A 25,685-nucleotide genomic window follows, 5' to 3' on the forward strand; every position below is an offset into this window, starting at 1 on the left:
AAAACGTGTTTACAATTCCCAATGTAACTTTCCCAAAACTCCAAAAGGACACTCATTTTAATATTACTCTCACTTATTTTAAGTTTTTTACTCATAAGACCGTACCAGTCTTTAAACTAAATATATAGCAAGCTGCAGGAGTGGTCACTGTTCGAGAAACAGCTAATAATCAACACGATTAAGCAATTTGTTCTCCATTCTTTTTCTTATACTTGAACGCCTTAATCCCATAAGTTAGGTCAATTACATGAACTAACATGAAGACTTCTTAAAAGTCAACCATCATAGTACTACTCTCAATCATTGTGGCTCATGTCAGGCGATGTGACATAAACTTATTTATTAAGTAAAGCGATGAAAAGCACTTTGTTCTCCATTAATAAAGTAAAACGTGTTTACAATTCCCAAGGTGTAAAATGCTTAGAAACTATCTTTTTTCTATTTAGATTATCTAAAATCCATAAATTTTCTATTATAAATAGGTTATAGTTTAACATCCGAGTATAATTCATCTCACAAACCAAAATTAAATATTTTCACACTTCCTCTAAATTTATACCTCAAAAATTTCCACCACCTTTCTTTCTCAAATCTGCAATACAGTTCTTTGGTTTAGCCACCTCTAGTACACTTTCTTGTTCCATATCTGATTGATTCTTTGTTAGGAAGAGACATCAGACCAATGTCTGACCCGATGTCACTTCTGGCAGAGCCTATAATCACAAAAGTAATAGAGTTAGCATATGCCTTCAGCAAGAACAAGTATGATAAACTCTATGGAGTTGAAGGCGAGATTGAAAAGCTAACGAGCAACTTAAGCTCCATTGCAGCGGTGCTTAAGGACGCTGAGCACTGCTGTTCAGATTCAAAATCCGAGCAGCTAGTTGATTGGCTGACGAAGCTTAGAGATGCAGCTCTGGATGCAGAGGATATACTGGAAACTTATGCTGCCGAGGTTGCTATGAGAGAAAAGCAGAGGTATCCTGCCCTACTTGCCTGGATTTCTTCTCGATCAGAAGCTGCAAATAAGATCAAGAAGATTGTGGCAAGGATCAACATAATATCCCAAGAAAAGAATAACTTCCATTTCAGGCCCAAGGACTATGGTGGAACAGATTGGACACCTCAACCCACTAGGTTTGGCATGGGCGAAATAGATTGTCTAAGGGACACATCAGACATAGTTGGCAGGGAGGAGGAGAAAAATGAGGTTGTTAGGTGGTTGCTCTCGGAAGAAGAATCTGACAACAATCGGTATTCTGTGTTGCCCATCATTGGGATGGGAGGCCTAGGAAAAACAACCCTCGCGCAGCTGGTCTATAATGATGCTAGGGTCTATAAAAAGCAAGATGAGGCATGCCATTTCAAGGTTGCTATGTGGATTAATGTCTCAGTGGATTCAAGTGTGGATAGGATTCTTAGGGAGATGGTTGACATCCTCACAGAGATGACTCATGGTAAAGTTCCTCAGAGCTCAATCAAGAATCAAATCCTGGAAGTCTTGGATGGAAAACATTTCCTGCTTGTATTAGATGATGTGTGGGTTGAGAAATTAGACTGGGAACCACTTCATAATTTCTTCAGGGAATGTCCAAAAGGAAGTAAAGTCTTGGTTACCAGTAGAAATGGCAATGTCGCAAGGATTATGGGCGCAACTCATACACATACCTTGGGACATTTGCCAGAGGAACGCTGTTGGGACCTGTTTGTAAAACGAGCCTTTCCACCAAATGGGGTATATTCGAAAGATTTGGAAGAGATAGGTAGAAAAATCGTTCACCGGTGCAATTGCCTCCCTCTAGCAGTGAAGGCAATGGCAGGCCTTTTGCGTGGAAAAAACGATGTTAGTCAATGGCAGAGAATCCTGCGAAATGGCATCTGGGAATCAGAGCAATACAGCCTTGGAAATGGGGCTCCAAACATTCTGCCTGCTCTGAAATTGAGTTATGATTACCTTCCTTCTCAACTTAAGCAGTGTTTTGCATACTGTTACATATTCCCAAAAGGCCATATGTTTGACAAAAATGATCTGGTCAAACTGTGGATAGCTGAAGGTTACATCCAACTGAGAGGAGAAAACAAGCTGGAGGAAACTGGAAGTGATTATTTCAACGAGTTGCTAGCGAGATCCTTCTTTCAGATCTTAGACATTGACAGTCAGGTACAGTACAAGATGCATGATCTAATTCACGATTTAGCGAAATCTGTCTCCAGTTGCTGTCAGCATGTTGAAGAAAACAAGCCTTGCTCTATTGAACATACCTTGCGCCATGTATCATTTAACTGTAAAGATGTTCAGAAGCCTGCACAAGAGATTCTCAAAGCTGAGAAATTGCGCACTTTACTGCTTCCGATCAGTTACCCCAGAGATTTTGGCCATACCCTTGATAATATGTTCCATGCATTGAAGTACATGCGGGTTTTAGATCTCAGTTCAAGCAGCATAATCGATCTGCCAAAATCAATAGGGAAACTGAAGTTGCTGCGGTATCTTGACTTATCAAGAACTGAGATCAGGTTACTACCCAACACCATTTGCAACCTCTCCAATCTGCAAACACTGAAGCTCCTAGAGTGTCTTTGGCTTCTGGAATTGCCAAAGGACCTTGGGAACCTAAAAAATCTACGATATCTTGAGCTGGATGAGATGTTTTGGTACAAGTGCTCCACATTGCCCCCAAGTATAGGAGGCATAACCAATTTGCATAATTTACACACTTTCCATGTTCGTCAGGAGAGTGGATATGGAATTGAGGAGTTAAAGAGCATGAACAGTCTAGAAGGTACGCTACACATTTCTAAACTCGAAAATTTGACAGATGCAAAGGCTGCAGAGCTCAAACAAAAGGTAGGCATTACTAAGTTGATACTTGAATGGAGCAAGGAGGTTGCCCATTCACAAGATCGTACAGTGCAAGATACAGTCCTTGAAGATCTTGAACCTTATAAAAGCCTGCAAGAGCTTCACATACATCATTACAAAGGAAGCAGACTATCAAGTTGGATGGGGAATGGAATGCTCGAGAACTTATACAAGATCTCCTTAAATCATTGTGCAAGTTGTAGAATCCTCTCTCTTGGTCCATTGCCGCACCTTGGGGAGCTTTTCATTAAAGGAATGCTAGAGTTGGTTGAATGGCCAGAGACACTATACCCTTCCCTCACGAGAGTAACGATTAGTAAGTGTCCACAGTTGCGGGAACTTCCACGCGTCTTCCCAAACCTCAGGGTCATGAAAATCAAGCACTGTGATGCTCTGAAGGCTCTACCAGTGATGCCATTTGTGAATTTTTTGATTCTCAGCAACAATGCCTTGCTAGAAGAATGGAGAGAGATACCTGTCGTTATAAGGAATCATGGAGATCAAGATGAAGATATACAACAATCTTCATTCACGGAACTTCTCGAGTTGAGTATTGTCAATTGTCCAAGGCTGCCGGGCACGCCACAAATCTTTTTTCCTCAGAAACTGCAGATAAGTGGGTGCCCTTTACTAAGGACACTCCCACAGTTCAACCATCGTCTTCAGTGTCTGGAAATAGACAACTGCAATGGTTCAAGCTTAATAGAGGCAATACAGAGTACAGGCTCCTTATACTCGCTGATTATATCTAATATAACTAACCTTGCCTCGTTACCCAAATTGCCACATCTTCCTCAGCTGAAATCTTTGTACATTCACAACTGCCAGGATCTGGTTTGTCTGTCTTGTGAAGATAGTTCACTGCAAAACCTCACTTCCCTGAAGTTTCTGTCTGTTTCAGGATGTCAAAAGCTGGTGATGTTTTCAGAAGAAGGGCTTCCAACATCACTTGAATGCTTGAGTATCGAAAATTGTTTCAAGCTGCAATCCTTTCCTACAAGAAACTATCTAGCAAGCCTCACATCCCTTAAAGACCTATACCTGGAGGACTGCCCCATACTTGAATCATTGCCAGAAGACGGACTTCCCATCTCCCTCCAGCACTTACGCATTCGAGGATGCTCTCTACTCACACAACAATGCAACAAGGAAGTAGGAGGCAAGTATTGGCAAATGATCAGCCATGTTGCAGATTTGGAACTTGATTCTATTATGAATCATGAACCAAAACCATCTCTTGGTCCAAGGAAAGGTTGTTTTACAGGCAAACAGAGATTTTCTGCCAATTAATTACAGAAATTCAAGGGAATGGTGAACTCTAAAGAGACACATTGCATACCTTGTATTCAGTCAATCCGCTTCATTTATGCTCGTTTAGATATAAAATAAGAAGACATACAGATGGTTGTATTGCATATCAGTTAAGAAGTTATTACCGTTTTGATTCTGTTCTAATCTCCTAGTTGTTAATATTCAACAAATTTGACCTCCATAACTTCTGAATCTCTCACATTTTCTCTGCGGCATTTTCACAAACACTTGGTGCACATCATATAATTAAATTCTGGGTATAAACTTGGAGGTTTAATTCTCCTTTTAATAACTAAAACAAATAAATGGAAAGGATACATACCTCGATAATACAGAAAGTGTAGCCTTTTTAAACAATAATTGCGCTCCACTACCCGGCAATTTGAAATCTTAAGACTTAGAGCTAAACTTGCTCTTAGCCCTAAGTCTTAAGACTCTATATGACATTATCATTTTCTAATTTTGCGGTCTTAAGACGAGACTTTATTATTTTTAAGCATTTATGAAGTTTAGTCTTAATAAAATCTGAAGTAGAGTCTTGAAAATTCAATTTAACACTCAATTATTTTTTTTTTTTTTTTAAAAAACTTTAATAATTTAATTTACATGTAAAAAAATGAGTTTGAGTGATTGAAGAGATAAATTTTATCGAGTCTTAACATAATTATAAATTAGAAAAAAAAAATTAAACTTAATCTAAAAAGTTGATGTGGCAATGGATTAAAGTCTTAAAATGAGACTGCGCTAATATGTTCTAAGATATAAACCGCAAGCACCTTTAGCAATTTTAACTTTTTAACCTGTGAAGTTAGCAATTTAGCAAACACATTATGCCAGCTACTTCCTAAATTAACTTGTAGGGAGTAAAATAAAAAGGCAAAAATACCTATAGGTACCTGACAAACAACAAAAATGCAATACGACTACAAAGTACGAACCGTTGTGAAATTATTTGGGTGACTTTTTTTTTTCTTTTTGTCGGAGGAGTTTAATAGGATGAATGAAGTGAAAAGAAGATTATAAGTATGGAATTAATTAATTAAAAGAACAGTTGATATTATTGGCGAATGGCGATTTATAAAGGAAAATAGCAATCATCATTAGCGGTTATACTTATAAACCCACGATCATCGTTAGTGGTTTTACGCTTTAATTTTTTTGGGTTGTGATTATACGATGTTACGTAGACAATATGGTGAGAACAAGTTTTTAAATTGACACACATCGAGAATTAATTACAATTAAGCAACATTTATGGAAATCTTTCGAAGTCCGTTATTATTAGGCGCGGTTCTCTCCATCTTAAAAAATAATAAAAAAAAAAGGTTTAGATTTGTTCAATAGAAATAATCAGTTTAGAAAAATTATGTAGTAGTGACTTTAAAAGAGAAATATACTAGCAGCTTAAACTACAACAACTTTTTGGTGCAACAGGCCACACCATGCGACAGCGGTTACCCGATTTTTTTTTTTTTGCTAGGGGTTACTTGAGTTTGTTTTCACTTTTTAGTCAAGAGTTACTTGAGTTACTCGGTCAGGGATTACTTGAGTTACTCGGTCAAGGTATACTTGAGGGGTTCAGACAGGGGTTACTCGAGGGGTTCACTCGGTTAAAACAAATCATTTTAAAAAAAAAAATATTACTACGTATTATTTATAAATATTCCATATTAATAATGTATAATTATTATATATTTATATTCAAAATAAAAAGATTTCACAAATCGTTGTAAAAAAAATAAAAAATTGGGCAACTATTAACCAAAAAAAATACATTTTTAAAATGATTTGTGGCTTGTCTAGCAACAAGAAAAAAGATTGCTCAGTTTTTTTTTTTTTTTTTTTTTTTTTTTTTTTTTTTTTTTTTTTTTTTTTTTTTAACTACTTTTGATTTAGTTGTGTATTAGAAGCTAATGCAAATACCAAAAAATCAACCTATCACATACTTTTATTATTCCTCAATTAATTTATGATTATAATACTACTTCGTATTAATCAATAATCTATAACTACACATAACTATAGATCATTATGCATGGCACGGATCTATCTAACCTAGTAATACCCTAAGTCTAGGATCAATAGTTTAAGTTTAACAAAAATAACTTAATCTCAGTAAAAGAATTTCAAGTCAACAAAAGTATGATTAGTTCAACAAAATTTCAGATGAAGAAAACATGCAGTTAAAATTAAACTTTCAATATGTAACTTTGTATAGCACCTCACCTTTTGATAATCTCTCCGATTTTTAGGTGCAACACTTTTATAAATTGTCCAGTTTTCAAAATTGCAACAATTCTACAAAAATGATAATCTCTACAATTTTTATACTCCATATTATAGTTCTCTCAAGTCTCAACCATGGCCTCCACTGTTAATTAGCCCTAGGTCTTAAGACTATACATGATATCAACAAATCACTTTTATTTTGTCTTAAAACAAAACTTCACAAAATTTATGCATTTATGAAGTAAAGTCTTAACAAAGTCTTGAATGGAGTCTTCAAAATTCAAAACCCAACTTAAGACCCATCTTAATACTTTATACTATATTTTTTTTCTATATACGTAAATCAAAGCACAATTTTTTTTTTTTTTTGAAAAATATTATTGTTAACAATAATTTAATGTTTTATTGGAAAAAAAGTAAAGTGTAAATTTAATTGCAATTGATTGTTGTATTTATTTTTATTTATAAAATTATTTGTTGTATTTTAATATAAAGTATTCCTTTTTGCTATTTTTTGTTGTATTTATTTTAATCTAAAGTATTCTATTATTTGCTATTATTTTCATCAACAAATTTAAATTATATAAAAATGTAAATTTTACGGCTATGGTATTATGTATATATAATTCATGTAATTTCATTACTCCGTATTATTTATAATTTTGTATCTAGTGGTTTGATATTATTTTTCAGCTATGTAAGATATGTAACTTACTATACCATTGCAAATTATACAATTAAAATATCATATAAAAAAAGAAAAATAACAATAATAATACGTGTTTAAGAAATCTTAAATGAGTTTGAGCAATGAAGATCTAAATTTAGTTGAATCATAGGGAGTCTTAACATAATTATAAAATAAAAAAAATTATTAAAATATTATGTGGCATGGGAAAAAAATCTTAAGACAAGACAAGGCTAATCTTGCTCACCATTTACTTTTAAAATAAACTATTTTCCCATCTTTAAAAAGAATCATAATAATTCTCCAACAAGCGTTGCTTAAATTACATTTTGTGTTTGTTAAAAAAAAAAAAAAAAAAAAATTACATTTTGTGTTAGTTTAATTTTTTTTTAAAAAAAAAATTTACATGTTGTGTTAACAAATTGTACGTTTTAAATTATCAAATCATGCTCCCGTGAAATGATCAACATTCGTATGCTTTGATTTTATAAGAGATCAAAACTACGTTTACACTGTGCAACTTGTACATTGAAGAAGAATTAGTCTTAAACCTCCATATATAATTTACAACTTGAAATACCTAATTATAATTAGATAAAAAAAAATTTGATGGATACTCAGTCAGATGGTAAATAATTTTTTAAATAAATCGAGTTTATCAGTGGACATTACTAGAAATATTAATTGGATTATATTCCAAACACTTTAGCTGTTATACAGTATATATATCGACGACAGGCCATGCTAAAAGATAAGATCGAGGAACTAATTGCGGAGTAAAATGGCAAAAGCTTTTAAGTTGATGGGGAAAAAGAAACGTAAGGAACGATTTGTTGAGCATAAGAGAAAGGTTAGAACATATGCTTTAGTACGTTTATTCAATCTTCTTCGTATTATTATTCCTTGTGTCAATGATGTATGTTACATATATATTGTGTCTAGCTTAGATTATGTTATTATCGATGAGGAGTTTTATGTGATACATACTTACCACTATACATGTAGAAAATATGGTATGACAAGAAGGATGGAAGTTGTTGCTTCACGTTATACTCGCGCTCTCTCTTCATCACTTGGTCTCAGAGTCAATATTGGTCTTGGAATAGCTTCAAAGATACCGAGTGAGTTATTATTTTTGTCGAATGCATTACATGTATGTATTATATATATACTTAAACAACAAATTAAATTAAATCTCTATTAGTACTAATAACGAGTAGCATGCAGTAACTAATTTATGGGATGAAATAAAACACTAGTGATGATGATATTGAGGTTGCGAAGCTGGAGACTGTGTGCTGGCTAGACGTGCGAGGAGTCTTGGGGATGTCGGAGCTCTCACCAGGAGTAACGTATGAGATCGTGTACGTAGTGAAGTTGACAAAATCATCATCCGGGTGGGAGCATTCAATAAACCTGAGATTAATAGTCCCAGGTGGAGAAACAAAGATAAGACAAGTTAGCTTGTTGATGGATCCCATAGGAGAATGGTTCGAACTGAATTTGGGCAGTTTCCAAGCAAAAGAGGGTGAAACCGGACATCTGAATTTCGATATCTTTGAGCATGGTGGTCACTGGAAGAATGGGCTCATCGTCAAATCTGCTATCATCAGGCCAAAACACTAGCTACTATACGGATCGAGTACAATATTCTCATGTTATTTATCTCTTCACTCCTTTAATTTGTCTAAGGATTCTAAACTCTCAACTAGTGTGTAATTATAATGTACGTGTATAATCAATAATGTCATCTATTATTCCAGAATTTCTAGGGAGTGTTTCAAAAAGAGCGGAGGAAATATGCATGTATGTATTTGTTCAGTTTGATAATTTACTAATTTGTATTTGCGAGTAATTTAATAAAAGATTGTGAATTATATAGGTGTTGGTGCAAAAATGCTATTGATGATCAGTCAATGATACCCTTGCAAAAGGTAAGAGTACCTTACATTAGGGGTATGCTTTTAATTAATAAAAATTAACGACCTTTAGGCTTCATATGCTCGTTTTGCTCCATTAATTATTATATTCTGAAGTTTGGGTCCAGAGTCCAGACCCTTAATATCTGCAAAAGTAAATATTGGTCTAATATATTGCGCCCTAATTTGTAAGGTCTATTGCTGAATCTTCCAAACTATAGCGCCAGGAGTTGTACACTTTATATTATTATTATTATTATTATTATTTTTCATATGCTCGTATATGCATTGCATTTGTTTATTCCACATGAGTTGTCTCATTTTATATTATATCACAGATTGGCTAGATTTATTGAAATCTAAATTTAAAATCTAAAGAAAAACAAGAGAAAAAGTTACAAGAAATTACAATATTTCCAGCCTATATGGCCAAAAATCATTAAAGGGGACATTTGTTTGATGAGAAGGTAATGGGTGCGGACGGACGCACGAACTGTTTGGTGCGGGATGCTTAGCTGATATATTTTACTTGTTGGCTGATATGTTTCATGTGTTGGCTTATATGTTTCATTTGTTGGCTGATATGGTTTTTGTGTTTGCTAGTATATTCCTTTTGTTGGATGATATGGTTTTTTTTCCCCTTTTGTTGGTTGATATAAGACATCATTTGGCTTATATGTTTCTTTAGTTGGCTGATATATTTATTTTGTTGGCCGATATGTATATTTTATATGTTGGCTTATATGTTTCATTTTGTTGGCTTATATGTTAATTTTGTTAGCTTACCTGTTGCTTTTGTTTGCTAATTTCATCCTTTTGTTGGCTTATATGCTTCATTTGTTGGCTAATATGTTACTTCTGTTAACTTATTTATACCTTTTGTTGGCTGATATGCTTCTTTTGTTGGATGATATGTTCCGTCTCTTGGCTGATAAGTACCTTTTGTTAGCTGATATTTTACTCTTGTTGGCTGATATATTACTCTTGTTGGCTTATAGGTTTCTTGTGTTGACTGATACGTTTTTATTAGTATCTCATATGTCCCTAATATTGACTGATATCATACATTAATTAGCTGATATATACATTTTAATGGCTTATATGAGTTATTTGATGGCTAATATGATACGACTTTACACTATATTTATTTCTTTCCCTCTCCTTTTTCTCCCTCTTCCTCTCTCCTCTTTATTTTCTTCCTTTCTCTTTGTTTCTCATGCCACAACCTTTGTTTCTCATTCCACCACCCAAGACCCAACAAACCACGACCCTAACCTCAAGCCACACCCAACCAACCACCACCCTAACCACACGCCGCCACCCAACCAACCAGTACCCTAACCTGTTGTTGTCCTGCTACGAGCCACCACCCCTCCCCTGCTACGAGCCACCACACCGTTGCTTCAAATCTAGGGTTTCAATCGCTGATCGTCATCGTCGTCGTCATCCACCATTGCCATCATCGTCATCTACTAACGCACGAACTGGCCAATAGTTTGTGTCGTTTGATAATGTAGTTCATCTATCCTACAATAACTTCATACCCTCACTCCTACATTCTTTAATACATCATGGAGTGATTTTTTCTTCTCACGCTTGTCGATGCATGATTTCAATTGCAACACTTCTCTTTTCACGCTAGCTTGTCGATGCATTACTTCAATTGTTAATATCTTTAATTACCAATATGTAAAAATTATAAACATTTGATACTAAAATAGTATAAATCGAGACAAATCTAACAAGATCTTACATGACTGTATTTTTGCTTAAGTATAAATCATTAAAGCTAATTAAATTGAACACATGTATACTACAAAAAGTCAAACCTGTTGCAACTATAATTTTTTTTAAAAACGAAGAAAATACGAAGTAATAATTTTCCGACAAATCACCCTACCTACTACCTCCGTTTTATATTATTTGCAATGATTAGACATTTTTCTCTCTACTTTATGTCACATTGTTGCAAATAATATGAAACGGATGTAATATATATATATTTTTTAAATGTAAGATAAAGGACCCTACTGAATCGACACCTCTCACTGGTTTAGTCAGTTTAATTTTGCAGGTCAACGCTTGAGAGTAGAGGAAAGAGGTAAGGGAATTCCCCTACTATCAAACATTTTATAGTTAGTGCGATTCAAACTTGTGACACCAAACAAAGCTTGGTAATCACCCTAATATACCCTATATAATTTTCCTATATAACTTTGTGCAAAAGTTAGTACTACGTATATCACTTTATTTAAAAATTTAAAAAAATAATAATAATAAAAATAATAAATAAATAAATAAAAAGTAGTATGTTAGAATGGCGCAACTGGGGATAAAAATGACGCAAAAAGATGCTCATCCAAAGCTCCAAGTTGACTTTGAACTTGTAAACTTGATGAGTAATCTTGCTAATCTATACAAGTAACTCCACATAACTATATGTGTATATAAATGTGTAAGGATCTTGCTAACGAGCATCCTGAGGCGTTACATAAGAAATATTTATATTGGCTGAAATAGTATTAAGTTAAGAATGCATGACAAAATCATGCGTCGTTCAGTGTAATTAATATTAATTTTACTATAATTTTTCCACTTCTAATTCTCTATCTAACGTCCCCTCGTTAGTTTTTGCCAATGTATAATTTAGAAGTTTTGATACAATGAACATGCATGGGCGTCTACATTATGAGAAATACAACTTCTTACATTTAAAAAATAAATAGACCATTTCAAATAGAACTTATTTTCGGAATCAATGTAGTAAAATATTAAAGGCAAGTTACCACTAAACAAGATGATTTTTTTTAATTTTTTTTTTGGTGAAAAACCATTAAATCATTAAACAATAAGAGAACATGATACATCAAATACATGTACTTGTACTCCCTAAGTCCCTATATAGTTATATAGAAGACTCATATCTCAAAGTCAATTTTCGAAAAACGAGTATACAAACTGATAGATTATAAAACATATTCCTGAGCCTCAACCATAAGCTTAAGCTTTTGGTTGAGTTGGTCCACTAACATGGTATCAGAGCCAGCGTGACACAAAGGTCACGGGTTCGAATCTCATCCGCCCCTCCTTCAAAGTGGAATTAATTCGCACCAGGTATGGGTGAGCCTATGTTGCATCCACATTTCAAGCTCAAAGGGCATTTCATGTGAGGGGGGGTGATAGAGTATAAAACATATTCATGGGCCTCAACCATAATCTTAAGCTTTTGATTGAGTTGGTCCACTAACACGAAATAAAAAGGGACTAGTGGGCTAGTGGCATGTCTAGTTTTTTTTTTTTTTTTTTTTTTTTTTTTTTTTTTTTTTTTTTTTAAACATAATCCGTATATTGTCCTTTTCCACTTCCATCAATTTTGCAATCAATTTGCAGAATAAGTAATAATTAACAAGTACGGAGTACTACAACAAGAAGTAATACAGATTATGTAATAGAATTATACGTACAAGTAAAGTTTGTAATCGTTATATCAGCAGGGCCGAGTAAAAAAAAAAAAAAACAATTGGGTTTTTGACTTTTAGTTAACTTTTATTGGTGTTGAGCAAAAGATAATGATAATTAAACAATTGTTGTATTCCCTTAAAAAAAAAAAAAAAAAAACCGATTGTTGTATTAGCGTGTTCAATTAGAATTTATTTTATACACCCAAATGTATCGTACATTCGGGGTTATGTGCTCATTTAATCAACAAATAACATTTTTACTCATTTGTTGATTGAATGAACAAATAACTCTGAATGTACCCGGGTATAAATAATAGGCTCTCGTGTTTGTTGACATCAAATGTATCCAAGACTCCAAGAGGATTAAGTGTTATATTACGTGTGTTAATTTTTCTTTTAACAGTCCCAACTAAAAACTTTATCAAGTGTGTAAATCTTACTTAGTTCTTACATTATATTACACAAGCTAAGAGGTACAATACCATATAAGAAATTAGAATGGGGACAAAAAATAATTAAAGCACGCCATCAATCTAGAATCGCCAAAAAAAAAAAAAAAAAAAAAAAAAAAAAAAAAAAAAAAAAAACCATGTGTATTAGGAGTTGTGAAATATATAAAAAATTTACTAAAACCATGAGAAAGAAAGAAGAACAAAAAAAACCATAAATGAGCAAATTTAGAAGGAGTTTATGTGGAAAAAATGGAGCAGTTAATTATGATAGGTAATTTTTTTATATATATAAATAATTTTTGATTTTTAATTGTAAATAAGAGAGATAATTTTGTAAATTAAGAAGGGAATTTTAGAAAAAATTATCACCCAAAAAGCCATTTCTCTTTATATAGTACTCCGTACTATAGGTACTATAGATATGTTAAAAAAAAAAAAAAAAAAAAAAAAAAAAAAACTATCCACCCCACTATTATATTACTCCGTAATATGTACGTACAGATCGAAGTATGTTCTATTTCATTTACTCATTCAATAAAAAAAAATAAAAAAACCTATCCACCCCACTTTTATATTACTCCCTTAAAAAAAAAAAAAAATTACTCCGTAGTATGTACGTATATTCTATTACATTTACTCATTCAATAAAATACTCCGTAACAATTACTCCATCCGTCCCTTATTGATAGTCACTTTTGACCAAATTTTAATCCCAAAATGTTCACCCTATTTGCATTTTTCAATAGCAATTAATATTAATTTTTACAAAATTCCCTCTAATTTGCAACAATATTTGTGCAAATTTAAGTTTTTCATGTAAATTTTATTTTTCCATATACTTTTATTACTTTCTTTCCATACATTTTTACATAACCAATGCAAATTCAATCTTTCCAATGTACTTTTACAACTTCCTATGTATATTCATTAAATACCGTGAAAATTGTCCATAAGGAACTATCAAATTATCAATAAGAAATGTATGGAGTAGTATATAACCAAAAAAAATAGATCATAAAAGAATTAAAAACCTTGTGACATAATAAGTGTCAAAACTAATTAGAAAAGAAGAGTCTTTTATCACTAGTTTAGGTCCCGTGTCATGCACGGTAATTTTTGGTGTGGTATTGTTAAAGTGTTATTTTTCTTATCAATTAAACAAAAAATTTTAAAGTTATGTACCTACAATGCGAATAAATTTTCTTTGTATACACTATTAAAATCACTTATTTCAACCAAAACTGTACAACCTAAAATAATATTATTACATATCATTTCGAGAACATATTATTTCTTATTCAACTTTTCTCCTAATATGAACTCTAATTAATACTTTATTTTGGTAATATTTTATATAATAATTAATAGTTATCAATCAATAAATTATATAGTTATTGATTGATGTTCTTAAGCAAATATTGGTCATCAATGTAATTTACTTAACAAAAATAAGTACAATAATAAAAATCTTATGTTGATAATCTACTACGTATATAAGATTTTTCCTAAAGAAGTTATTGTATTTTATTCTTCGGATTTCACCAAATGTCACCGAGCACTTTAATAATTCACCAAATGCCATCAAGGTTTTCAAAATTTACCAAACGCCACCGAGTTTTTAAATACTTCACCGAGTGCCATTAATGACTAAAGGCCATGACACATGTCACGATATTATTGGTTTATTTTAATCATTTATTTAAATTAATAAAAATAACATTTTTTTCTCAATTTTCGTGACGGAAATTGTTCAGGTAAAGTTTTGGGGGTTATTTTGACCCTGAATGGATTCAAATTAAGCTCGAAATTGGCAAAAAAAAAAACATAAATGCCCCATTTTGCGTGTAGAAAAATATCTCTATTAACGAGTCATTTTTTTCAACCACGAAAATTGATCGGGTAAGGTTTTGGAGGTTATTTTGACTCTTTTATGTGTTCAAATTAAGCTCAGAATTGGCAAAAAAAAAGCGTAAATGCCTCGTTTTGTGTGTTAAGAAATATCTTTATTAGTCGTTTTATTTTTAATTGTGTAAATTGTCAAGGTAAGGTTTTGGCGGTCATTTAGGTCCTTTATAGAACCAAAATAAGCTCGGAATTAGCAAAAAAATAATGTAAATGCCCTACTTTACTCAAATAAGCTAATTTTGCTCAAATAAGCTAAATACCAAAGTACCAAACACAGCCTATGTTATTTAGAAAACACATTACAAGTTACAACAGATTCCGGTTCTTATAATTGTATTTCCGGGCTCACCCAAGTCGCGATAAAGTACGTAGATAAATGGATTACTCCCTTCGTCCCAAATTACTCGCAACGGTTTGACTTTTTGCACTATTCACACATCTCCCTTTGACCATCTTATTTAGCTATTATATGAAAGTTAATGTAATCATTTAAGATATTGTTGGGTCTAATTTAATGTATAATTTTTTAATATAAACTTTTTATAACTTATATAAATATATAATAAAATATATTAACGGTCAAACATATGCATCAACAAGCTGTCCAGTCAAAATGTTGTAAGTAAACAAGGAGAGAGGGAGTATTATAACACTTTTTTTACAAGATGCATTGATGGTCAATTACATTGATTCAAGTTGAACAACTTGAGCTCCAGTTGGATATAAAGAAAAGGAGTTGACATCGTCATTATAATTCTTTATGTTTTCAACATTCAATTTCATGCCACTTACCTTATGACGGATATAATATTCGTCTTAATTCTGTTCCAAAATATCTATATAAGTGAACACAGTCCAGCTTTTTCCAGTACAACTCATCATACAAGCTAAACACAATTTGTGGGTCTTTTTTCTAGTCTGCTGTTTCTGAGTGAACTGTTTCTTTACCTTAATATCCTCTCATCCACGGATCAGATAGTTTTTTCTGCACCGTTAATTACAATTTCTGTGTTTTATTATTCTCATTTTCTGTTTCTTCTCAAGGCTTGAGATTTAAAAAAAAAAAAAACTGTAATATTTCTTTTTAAAAAAAAAATTAAAGCCCTCATACTTCGACCCAAAATTAAAATTAAAAAAAAAAAAAAAAAAAAACCCCGCTAGACACTTAAAACTTCCTCCCTTACATACACTTCCTAACAAAGGAAAAATCGTGTGAATGGCTGACCCGGTGACACTCCTAGCACTCCCCATAGTTGAAAAAATCACAAAGGAGACGTACAAATTTGGCAAGCGAAAGTATAATGATGTTTATGGAGTGAAATATGAGATTGAAAAGCTGCAAAGCAACTTAACATCCATAGCAGCTGTGCTTGCGGATGCTGAGAGCTGCTCTAAAAAACCAAAGCAGCTAATAGATTGGCTCACCAAGCTTAGAGGTGCAGCTCTCGACGTGGAGAATGTACTGGAAATATATGCTACTGAGGCTGCTTTGAGAGAGATGAAGAACCACCCTGCCCCAATTGCTTGGCTAAGCTCTCGATTAAATGCAGCAGATGACATTAAGAAGATCGTGAGAAGAATGGATGACATTGACAAAGAAAAGGGAAATATTCATATAAAAAAAACATGAGTGGGGGGAAGGGAGCGCAGAGCCAGCCACTTGGTTGGGAATGCGTGAAAGAGATAACAGACGGGAAAGCGGGGTTGTTGGCAGGGATAAGGAGAAGGAAGAGATCGTTACATGGTTGATTTCTGAAAATTCATCTCATGATAATGGTCGTGTCCCCGTTTATCCCATTACTGGAATGGGAGGCCTTGGGAAAACAACTCTTGCTCAGAAACTCAAGTCAAGCTACTTCAAGAATGCAGCGTGGGTAAATGTCTCTGTCGATTTCAGTGTGGATAGGATTCTTAAGGAGATAATTGAAAGACTCACGGAAATGGAACACGGAAGTGTTTCTCAAGAATCCATTAAGTCTAAAATCCTCAAAGTCCTCGACGGAAAGCCTTTCTTGCTTGTACTGGATGATGTATGGATTTCTGAGAAAACAGACTGGGAAGGCCTTCATACTTTCCTCAGGTCGTGTCCAAGAGGAAGCAAAGTTTTGGTTACGAGCAGAAGTCACGATGTTAGAGCACTTACGGGTGCAACCCGTTCATGTTCTTTGGAAGTGTTGCCTGAAGACCTTTGCTGGGACTTATTTACCAAAGAGCTCTGTCTAGGTGACGAAATTTTAGGAGAAGAAAAGATAAAGATCGGTAAAGATATCATCAAAAAATGCAACCAACTTCCACTGGCAGTGAAGGCAATGGCTGCCATAATGCGCAATCATAAGTCGCTTGAGAAGTGGAGGAGAATATTAAAAAACATCTGGGCTGAAGATGATTCCAATAAAATATTTGGACGTTCAAACATTCTACCAGCCCTGGTGTTAAGTTATGATCATCTCCCTTCTTCTACCCTAAAGCAGTGTTTTGCATACTGTTCTATATTCCCAAAGAACCATTTGTTTGACAAACATGAACTTGTCAAATTGTGGATAGCTGAAGGTTACATTCTGCATCCGTCCACTCAATCAACAGACACACTGGAGGATATTGGAGGTGATTATTTTGACGAGCTGCAAAGTAGATCCTTCTTTCAGCTTTTTGTAGACAATGAGAGGTACAGGATGCACGATCTTATACTTGAATTAGCACAGCATGCCTCAGATAATTCCTCAAAGCAAATGGAAGAAGAGACAACTATTAACGTACTGAATAGTTACCTTCATGTATCATTTCTCTGTGAAGATGTTCAGAAACCTGCTCTTGAGATTCTCAAAGCTGAGAAACTACGTACTCTACTGCTGCCCTCCAGCTATACCAGTGATTTTGGTCAATCCCTTAATAAAATGTTTCAAACTCTGAAGTACATGCGGGTTCTAGATCTCAGTTCAACCAAATTAGTTCATCTGCCAAAATCAATTAAGAAGTTGAAATTGCTGCATTTCCTTGACCTGTCAAGAACTGAGCTTAAATTTCTTCCAAAAAGTATCTGCAAGCTCCTCAATCTGCAAATACTAAAACTCCTTGGTTGTCTTTGGCTTCAGGAATTGCCCAAGGATCTTGGGAACCTGAAAGATCTCCGATATCTGGAACTGGATGAGATGTTTTGGTACAAATGCTCCAAATTGCCTCCAAGATTAGGAGGCTTGACTAATTTGCACAATCTCCACTGTTTCCATGTTCATCGTGATAGTGGATACGGAATCCAAGAGTTGAAGAGAATGAAAAATCTTCAAGGTATGCTACACATTTCTAAACTTGAAAATGCAGAAAATTCAAAGGAAGCAAAACTGAGTCAAAAGCAAGGCATGACTAAATTAATACTTGAATGGAGCAAGGAAGATGCCAGCAGTCCACAAGATCGATCAGCACAAGAGCGTGTCGTTGAGGATCTTGAACCTAATTCTGGTCTCCAAGAACTTCTGTAGAGAAATAGAAAAATGTTCTCTTTCCTTTCTATGTCGGTAGAAGGCTAATATATTACAACCTAAAAGTACAACACATGGGCCTTTAATTACAAGACAAAATATAATATACAAGCCCAAAGCACTAAATAAACTAAGGGTAATAAAAACTATTTACAAGGATATAATGATCCCAATACCCTCCCTCAAGTTGGAGCATGCAAATCAAAAATGCCCAACTTGTTAAGAAGAAAATCAAATTGTTGCTTACCCAAAGCTTTAGTAAAAATATCCGCTAATTGCAATTTCGTAGAAACATGAGAGGTGCTAATAGTGCCATCCATAATAGCATCCCGTAAGAAGTGACAATCTACTTCAATATGCTTTGTTCTATCATGAAAAACGGGATTTTTGGCAAGATAAAGAGCAGACTGACTATCGCAATACAAGGCCATGGCACGAGGGTGCCGAACTCCGAGACTATCCAATAAACCTTTGAGCCACTTAAGCTCACATGTCGCTGCTGCCATAGAACGGTACTCGGCCTCAGCCGAGGATCGAGAAACAGTCACTTGTTTCTTAGTCTTCCATGAAATAGGGGAACGGCCAAGAAAAACCAACCAACCAGAAACCGATCGTCGAGTAAGTGGACAACTTGCCCAATCTGAGTCACACCAACCAGATAAGCAAAGATCACTATCCGAACGAAGAAGAATCCCTTGACCAGGAGTCCCCTTCAAGTATCGGACCACACGTAAAGCTGCTTCCCAATGATCTTGACGTGGTTCATTCAAAAATTGAGACAAAATATGTACAGAAAAAGCCAAATCTGGGCGAGTGAAAGCAAGATAAATAAGTCTACCCACCAAACGCCTATATTTCTCAACATCCACCAACAATGGACTCACACTACGACCTAATTGATGGTTCTGTTCCATTGGAAAACTTGCTGGTTTAGCCCCTAACATCCCAGCCTCAGAAATGATATCAAGAGTGTATTTTCGCTGACAAAGAAAAATACCCTCCTGATTACGAGCCACCTCAATACCCAAAAAATACTTAAGCACTCCTAGATCTTTCATATGGAAGCAAGAGCTCAAATAATTCTTAAAATCTGAAAGAGCAGCGGAATTATTTCCAGAAATTATCAAATCATCCACATAAACAAGAACATTAATTTGAACCTTACCCCGATGAAGAGTAAACAAGGAATAGTCAGAATAAGACTGACGAAAACCATATTTCTTCAAAGATGTTGCCAATTTGGAGAACCAACACCTAGGTGCCTGCTTCAACCCATACAATGATTTCCGTAGTCTACACACTTGGTTTGAATTTCCACCTGAAAATCCTGGAGGTAATTTCATATACACCTCTTCTGAGAGGTCCCCATGCAAAAAAGCATTATGTACATCCATCTGATGTAACTCCCAATTCTTTGCTGCAGCTACGGCGAGAAAAGTACGAATAGTAACCATTTTGGCCACAGGAGCGAAAGTATCAGTGTAATCAATACCCTCTACCTGATGGTTACCAAACACTACCAAGCGCGACTTAAGTCGCTCAATTCTACCGTCAGAGTGATATTTCACCTTGTAGACCCATCTACTACCTAGAGCACGCTTCCCGGGAGGAAGGGTCTCCATACTCCATGTCCCATTATCTTCTAGAGCTTGAATTTCTTTTTGCATAGAAACACGCCAATCTGGGTCTTTCATAGCTTCCTTGAAAGAACGAGGCTCACAACCTGTTGTCACAGCTGCAAGAAAATTTTTGTGCCCCAAAGAAAATCGGTCACAATTTACAAAATGTGCTATAGGATAAGGCATACCTGAGGAATGACATGAAGACGATGAACTTGCGGACGAGGATGGACTCACTTTTCTCACAGTTTTAACAACATAATCACGTAGCTTCACCGACCGATTCTTAGTCCTTAAACCACGACCTAAATCACCCTCCTTAGGCGCCTCTTTCAACACCTCCTCTACTGACTTTGTAATCCCCTTTTCACTATTTATAGGCTGCCAGCCCCCTGTATTGCCTACCATCTCCGTGGCAGCAATATTGCCACCCAAACCATTAGTTACCTCTCCACTAATATCACCCACATTTTCAATACTAAGTGCACCCCCCTCATCAATATTTTGATCATGATAATCATTAATATGCCCATTATTATCAACATGAACTTGCTCATCAATATGTGGCCCACGTGCATTTGCATTATCATGACTTAAATCATCAAAAGCAATAGGTTCATATGCAAAGTCATCATTAACAGTTCCAATCAAAGGACTAATAACATGATCATGTTCTTGTTTACTTAACACAGTGGCATAAGGAAATTCATGCTCATAAAACTTAACATCACGAGAAACAAAATAATCACCCGTATCAATATCAAATAATTTCCATCCTTTCTTACCATGAGGGTATCCCACAAAAACACATCGCCTACTCCGACTACTAAACTTATCACCCTTTGATTTGTGATTATGAGCATAACATAATGACCCAAAAACACGTAATTCGGCATAAGAGGGTGGAGTACCAAACAAGATTTCATAAGGAGTTTTATAGTCAAGCAAACTAGATGGAGTACGATTTATTAGATACCCTGCTGCCAAAATACATTCCCCCCAAAATTCGATAGGTAAATGACCTTGAAAACGCAAAGCACGTCCCACATTTAAAATATGACGGTGTTTTCGTTCAACTCTACCATTTTGTTGAGGGGTATCTACACAAGATGTTTGAAATAAGATTCCATGTTCGGCAAAATAACCCTTCATACAATTAAATTCTGTACCATTATCACTCCGAACAAATTTCACTTTGGCATTAAATTGTCTACTAATCATGGCAAAAAAAGATGTAAACATTTGATAAACCTCGGTTTTATTGATCAACAAAATAACCCAAACAGCTCTAGAATAATCATCGACAAGAGTCAAAAAATATTTAGCACCACAAGATGAAGGGGTACGATATGGCCCCCAAAGGTCACAATGTATCATTTCAAAACAATGATTTGCCCTACTATCACTAATAGGAAAAGGGTTTCTAGTTTGTTTAGCTTGATGACAAACATTACATGCCTTATCACATACATAACCAGAACTAGCAATAAAGGGAAGAGACCGAACTACTTTATCGGAGGGATGTCCCAATCTTTGATGCCACAACTCCGAAGATATCTTCCCATCCACACTTAAAGCTCGAATATTTGGAACATCACGAAAGTAGTAGAGTCCATCCCGTCGTTCACCGACTCCAATCAGGGTCCTGGTAATGCGGTCCTGTATAATGCACAAATTTTTAGCAAATTGTACAACACAATTTATATCATCAGCAAGATGGGTCACAGAAATTAAGTTGCAATTCAATTTTGGAACATATAATACATTATCAAGGGTCAAACCATGACCCAAATGCACTTTGCCACATTTTGATGAACTTGCCTTCTTACCATCAGGGAGTCCAATTGGACACTCCGTCATCTCTGTCACATTGGTCAATAGATTAAGATTACCCGTTACATGATTAGAGGCCCCCGTATCAATTATCCAAGTATTAGAGGACTCACCAATTAATCGATCATCAGTTGATTTATTTGCATTACCAAGCATGTCAAGGAAAGTTTGCCATTGAGAAGTTGTCATCCCTGGAAATGCTGGAGCACCTGATGTATTCGAAGACGACGATGATGCTGCCCCAACAGCATACACCTCTGCAGCACCACGTCCTTGACCAATAGACAAACCAGAAGAGTGTTGTCCAGTGCCATCACCTCCACTATCCCCTCTGTCACTAACCACTGCACGTCCCACACCTTTACCACCACGAGGACGATCACCCCACCACTCGGGATACCCATTCTTGACAAAACATTTAGCAACTAGGTGCCCATTTTTATGACAATATGAGCACAATAAATCAGATTTTTCTTTATAAGTAGAGCGATTCATACCTCGAGATTGAGGGTGTGATTTTACAGCAAGAGTCATCACATCATCACGTTCGGCCTTTACCCGAGAAGAAGATTTTAGTCTTTCTTCCTGCAACATTGCTTGATAAGCACGATCAAGGGATGGAAGTGGGTCTTGTGCCAAGAGGTTGGACCTCACTGTACCAAATAACTCTTCATTGATTCCATACAAGAAATCATGGAAACGATCCTCATTCAAACGAGCCAGAAACTGCCCACCCAAGTCACAAGTACACTTACCGCATTTGCACGTCGGAGGGGGATTGTATGTAGCCAACTCATCCCAAAGAGGCTGTAGCATACCAAAGTAATCAGCCACAGACATTGTATTAGATTGCTTGCACTCTGCCAAGGCTGCCTTAAGTTGTTGCTTCCTTGGTCCATTGCCAACATCAAAACGACGCTTCAAAACATCCCACAAGGGCTTACCCTCCTCAAAGTAAGGAATCGTTTTCTTCACCGAAGGATCAATTGTGTTTAAGATCCATTGTACTAGCGTAGCTTGTACACATCGCCAATCAACAAGATGCTTTGTATTTGTTGGTTTCTCGATCGACCCGTCAAGAAACTCAAACTTCCGCCTAGACATTAGAGAAAGCCGAATTGATCTCGACCATTCCTCATAGTTATTCCCACGAAAAACAATAGGAGTAATGATGTTTCCTGGACCATCATTTGATCCAAGATAATAAGGAGAAGTAGTGCTAATTCGCTCAGCATCTTTGTTCTTGTCTCCTTCTGCCATAGAGAAGAGAAAAAAAAAAAAAAAAAATTTGCCCTAGCCGCAATGGCCTGATACCATGTAGAGAAATAGAAAAATGTTCTCTTTCCTTTCTATGTCGGTAGAAGGCTAATATATTACAACCTAAAAGTACAACACATGGGCCTTTAATTACAAGACAAAATATAATATACAAGCCCAAAGCACTAAATAAACTAAGGGTAATAAAAACTATTTACAAGGATATAATGATCCCAATAACTTCAGATACTGCACTTCAAAGGAAGCAGATTACCAAGTTGGATGAGCAATGGAGTGCTCCAAAACTTGAACAAGATTTCCTTGAAGAATTGTGCAAATTGCAAAACACTATCTTTTGGTCCGTTACCTCACCTTCAACAGCTTATCATCAAAGGAATGTTAGAGTTGGAAGAATGGCCAGAAACTACACCATATCTTTCATTACGAAGGCTGACAATTAGCAACTGCCCAAAGTTGCGGAAACTCTCATGCAAAAGCTTCATAACCCTCCAGGTTATGAAAATCATGCAATGTCATGCTCTCAAGGCTCTCCCAGTGACACCGTATTTGATGTTTTTGACTCTTATCGACAATGATTTGCTAGAGGATTGGAGTGAAATACTCATGCGGATCGTTGTTGACAGTAGTCATGAGGGTGCTGATAAGCTTACACAACTAGATTCATTAGAGAATCAATTGGAAAACAACAATACCTTGCAAATGCCCAAGTTACTGATTGTTACAAAGAAGATAGGAGGCCTAGAAGCCGATGGCAGTTTCATAGCAGGTTCATATATTCTACTCCTGGAATTGAAATTAGTGAATTGTCCAAGGCTACAGAAATTGCCAGAAAGCTTTGCCCCTCAGAAGTTGAAGATAAGCGGGTGTCCTTTACTAACAACACTACCGGTTCCACAGAAAAGCCAACGACTTCAGAATCTGGAGCTAGATAAATGCAATGGTACGAGATTGATAGAAGCAATACAAAGTTCAAACTCATTGGCTGCGCTGACAATTTCCAATATTTCTAACATGGCCTCAATACCCAAATTGCCTCATCTTCCAACCCTGCGCACTTTGCACATCCACAACTGCCAAAATCTTGAGTCCTTGTCGCATGAAGATGGTTCGCTGAAAAACTTCATCTCCTTGTGGTTTCTGTCAGTTTCAGGATGTGAAAACCTGGTGACATTTCCTGAACAAGGGCTTCCGGCATCAATTGACTGCTTGATCATCAAGAACTGTTCAGAGTTGCAATCTTTTCATGCCACAAGTCGAAACTATCTAGAAAGCCTCACACTCCTCAAGGACCTATACCTCGAGGATTGCCCCAAACTTGAATTCTTGCCAGAAGACGGCCTTCCTGCCTCTCTCCAGCACTTGCGCATTCGAGGCTGCCCCCTACTCGCAGAACAATGCAACGAGGATGCAGGAGGAAGGTATTGCCAAATGGTTGGTCAAGTTGTTGATTTTGAGCTTGATTCTGTCAGCACTAAAGATTCAACAGCTTCAGCTTGCTTTACATGCAAATAGAGCTTTGCTGGAACCTTGAGCAAGCCAAAATTTCAAATTTAATAAACGCACTGTGCACCTCATACTTCTGTTGTTTAAAGAGAAATAAATATATAAAAAAAAATAATAAAACATAATCACCAAGATTAGGTGTAACTGTACAGGTGTGTCATTTCTTTTCATATGAAGGTTTGAGAACTAGGGATTAAAAATATTGTTTGGCTTGACAAAGAAAGTCAATGTGATCATTTATCATTATGATGTAATATATTTAAGGGTTGTGTAACAGTGTGAAATTGTAATTGACCACGGACAATCAATTAATTTCAAATTGTATATATATGATGGAGCTAAGTTATATATGCTTTATTTTTGAAAACTGAAGACCACATGGCTAAAGTTGAAGTATATGGTTAATTTTTAACTTCTTTTCAACAGCTGATGTCTTCAATTATGTGATAATCTGATATATTTGAGACACGCGATGACATAGGAGTAAAGGACTACTAAATCTCGACAACCCTTATTTCATCCATCATTCAAGGTTTAATATTTGCACAGAGAAATTGTCACCCGCTTTGAGCTTCCTTAAAACAACTTCTTTACAGTTTCTCCATTTCGAAAACATAATCATGACATGAACTGCTAGTAAAAGAGAAACGAATTAGGATTTTACTACATTTCCATTTGTTAGAGTTGAACTAGTACGGAGTACTGTAGTAGATTAGTAATGGGTCCAGAATTCCAGATAACCAATGTAGTATGGCATACATAATTCAATTCCATTTGGATCATGTCAATGTAAAATCTTGCAATGGCAGGTAAACTTCTTAGACAAAAACTCTGTAATACTTTGACAGGAACTCCAAGTTCTTAATTTTCAACAAGTTTGACCTCAATAAGTTCAGAATCTCTCACATTTTCTGAGCGGCAATTTCACAAACACTTGGTGTACATCTTAAAAATTTAGGACTCCTCTCCTCTTTTTCACCTATAAATATTTGAATCTTCATCTCATCTAAATTAGTTTCTAAGATTTGAATCTTCATCTCACCTATAATTTTCTGGGTAAGATTATTTGAATCTTCATTTCACTAAAAACTAATTTCTGGGTATAAATATTTGAAGCTTCTATCTCTCATTGTAATACGTAGTACAAG

At 35.3% G+C, this 25,685-nt stretch overlaps 2 protein-coding genes and 1 pseudogene across 2 annotated transcripts; all 3 read left to right on the top strand.

Moving 5' to 3' along the window:
• The first annotated feature begins 547 nt into the window (after nucleotides 1-547).
• Nucleotides 548-4,308, top strand: LOC145585496 (putative disease resistance protein RGA4). The gene has a single exon (XM_081642199.1). The coding sequence runs from the start codon at nucleotides 683-685 to the stop codon at nucleotides 4,151-4,153; it is 3,471 nt and encodes a 1,156-aa protein (XP_081498325.1). The 5' UTR covers nucleotides 548-682; the 3' UTR covers nucleotides 4,154-4,308.
• A 3,585-nt stretch (nucleotides 4,309-7,893) lies between these two features.
• LOC145585497 (lectin-like) lies at nucleotides 7,894-8,717 on the top strand. Its single transcript, XM_081642200.1, has 3 exons — nucleotides 7,894-7,941; nucleotides 8,097-8,212; nucleotides 8,351-8,717. Exons 1-3 carry the CDS (start codon nucleotides 7,894-7,896, stop codon nucleotides 8,715-8,717), a joined length of 531 nt encoding a protein of 176 aa, XP_081498326.1.
• A 7,327-nt stretch (nucleotides 8,718-16,044) lies between these two features.
• Nucleotides 16,045-24,546, top strand: LOC145584378 (putative disease resistance protein RGA3; annotated as a pseudogene).
• Nucleotides 24,547-25,685: the final 1,139 nt, after the last annotated feature.

This window comes from Chenopodium album, chromosome 16 (assembly GCF_948465745.1).
Source record: "Chenopodium album chromosome 16, dcCheAlbu1.1, whole genome shotgun sequence".
NCBI lineage: Eukaryota > Viridiplantae > Streptophyta > Magnoliopsida > Caryophyllales > Amaranthaceae > Chenopodium > Chenopodium album.

Bases quoted from the DNA above. Each gene is read 5' to 3' on its own strand.
- LOC145585496 (XM_081642199.1), top strand. From the start codon at position 683: ATGTCTGACCCGATGTCACTTCTGGCAGAGCCTATAATCACAAAAGTA.
- LOC145585497 (XM_081642200.1), top strand. From the start codon at position 7,894: ATGGGGAAAAAGAAACGTAAGGAACGATTTGTTGAGCATAAGAGAAAG. The intron at 7,942-8,096 runs GTTAGAACATAT...CTATACATGTAG, and splicing joins TTGTTGAGCATAAGAGAAAG to AAAATATGGTATGACAAGAA. The intron at 8,213-8,350 runs GTGAGTTATTAT...ATAAAACACTAG, and splicing joins AATAGCTTCAAAGATACCGA to TGATGATGATATTGAGGTTG.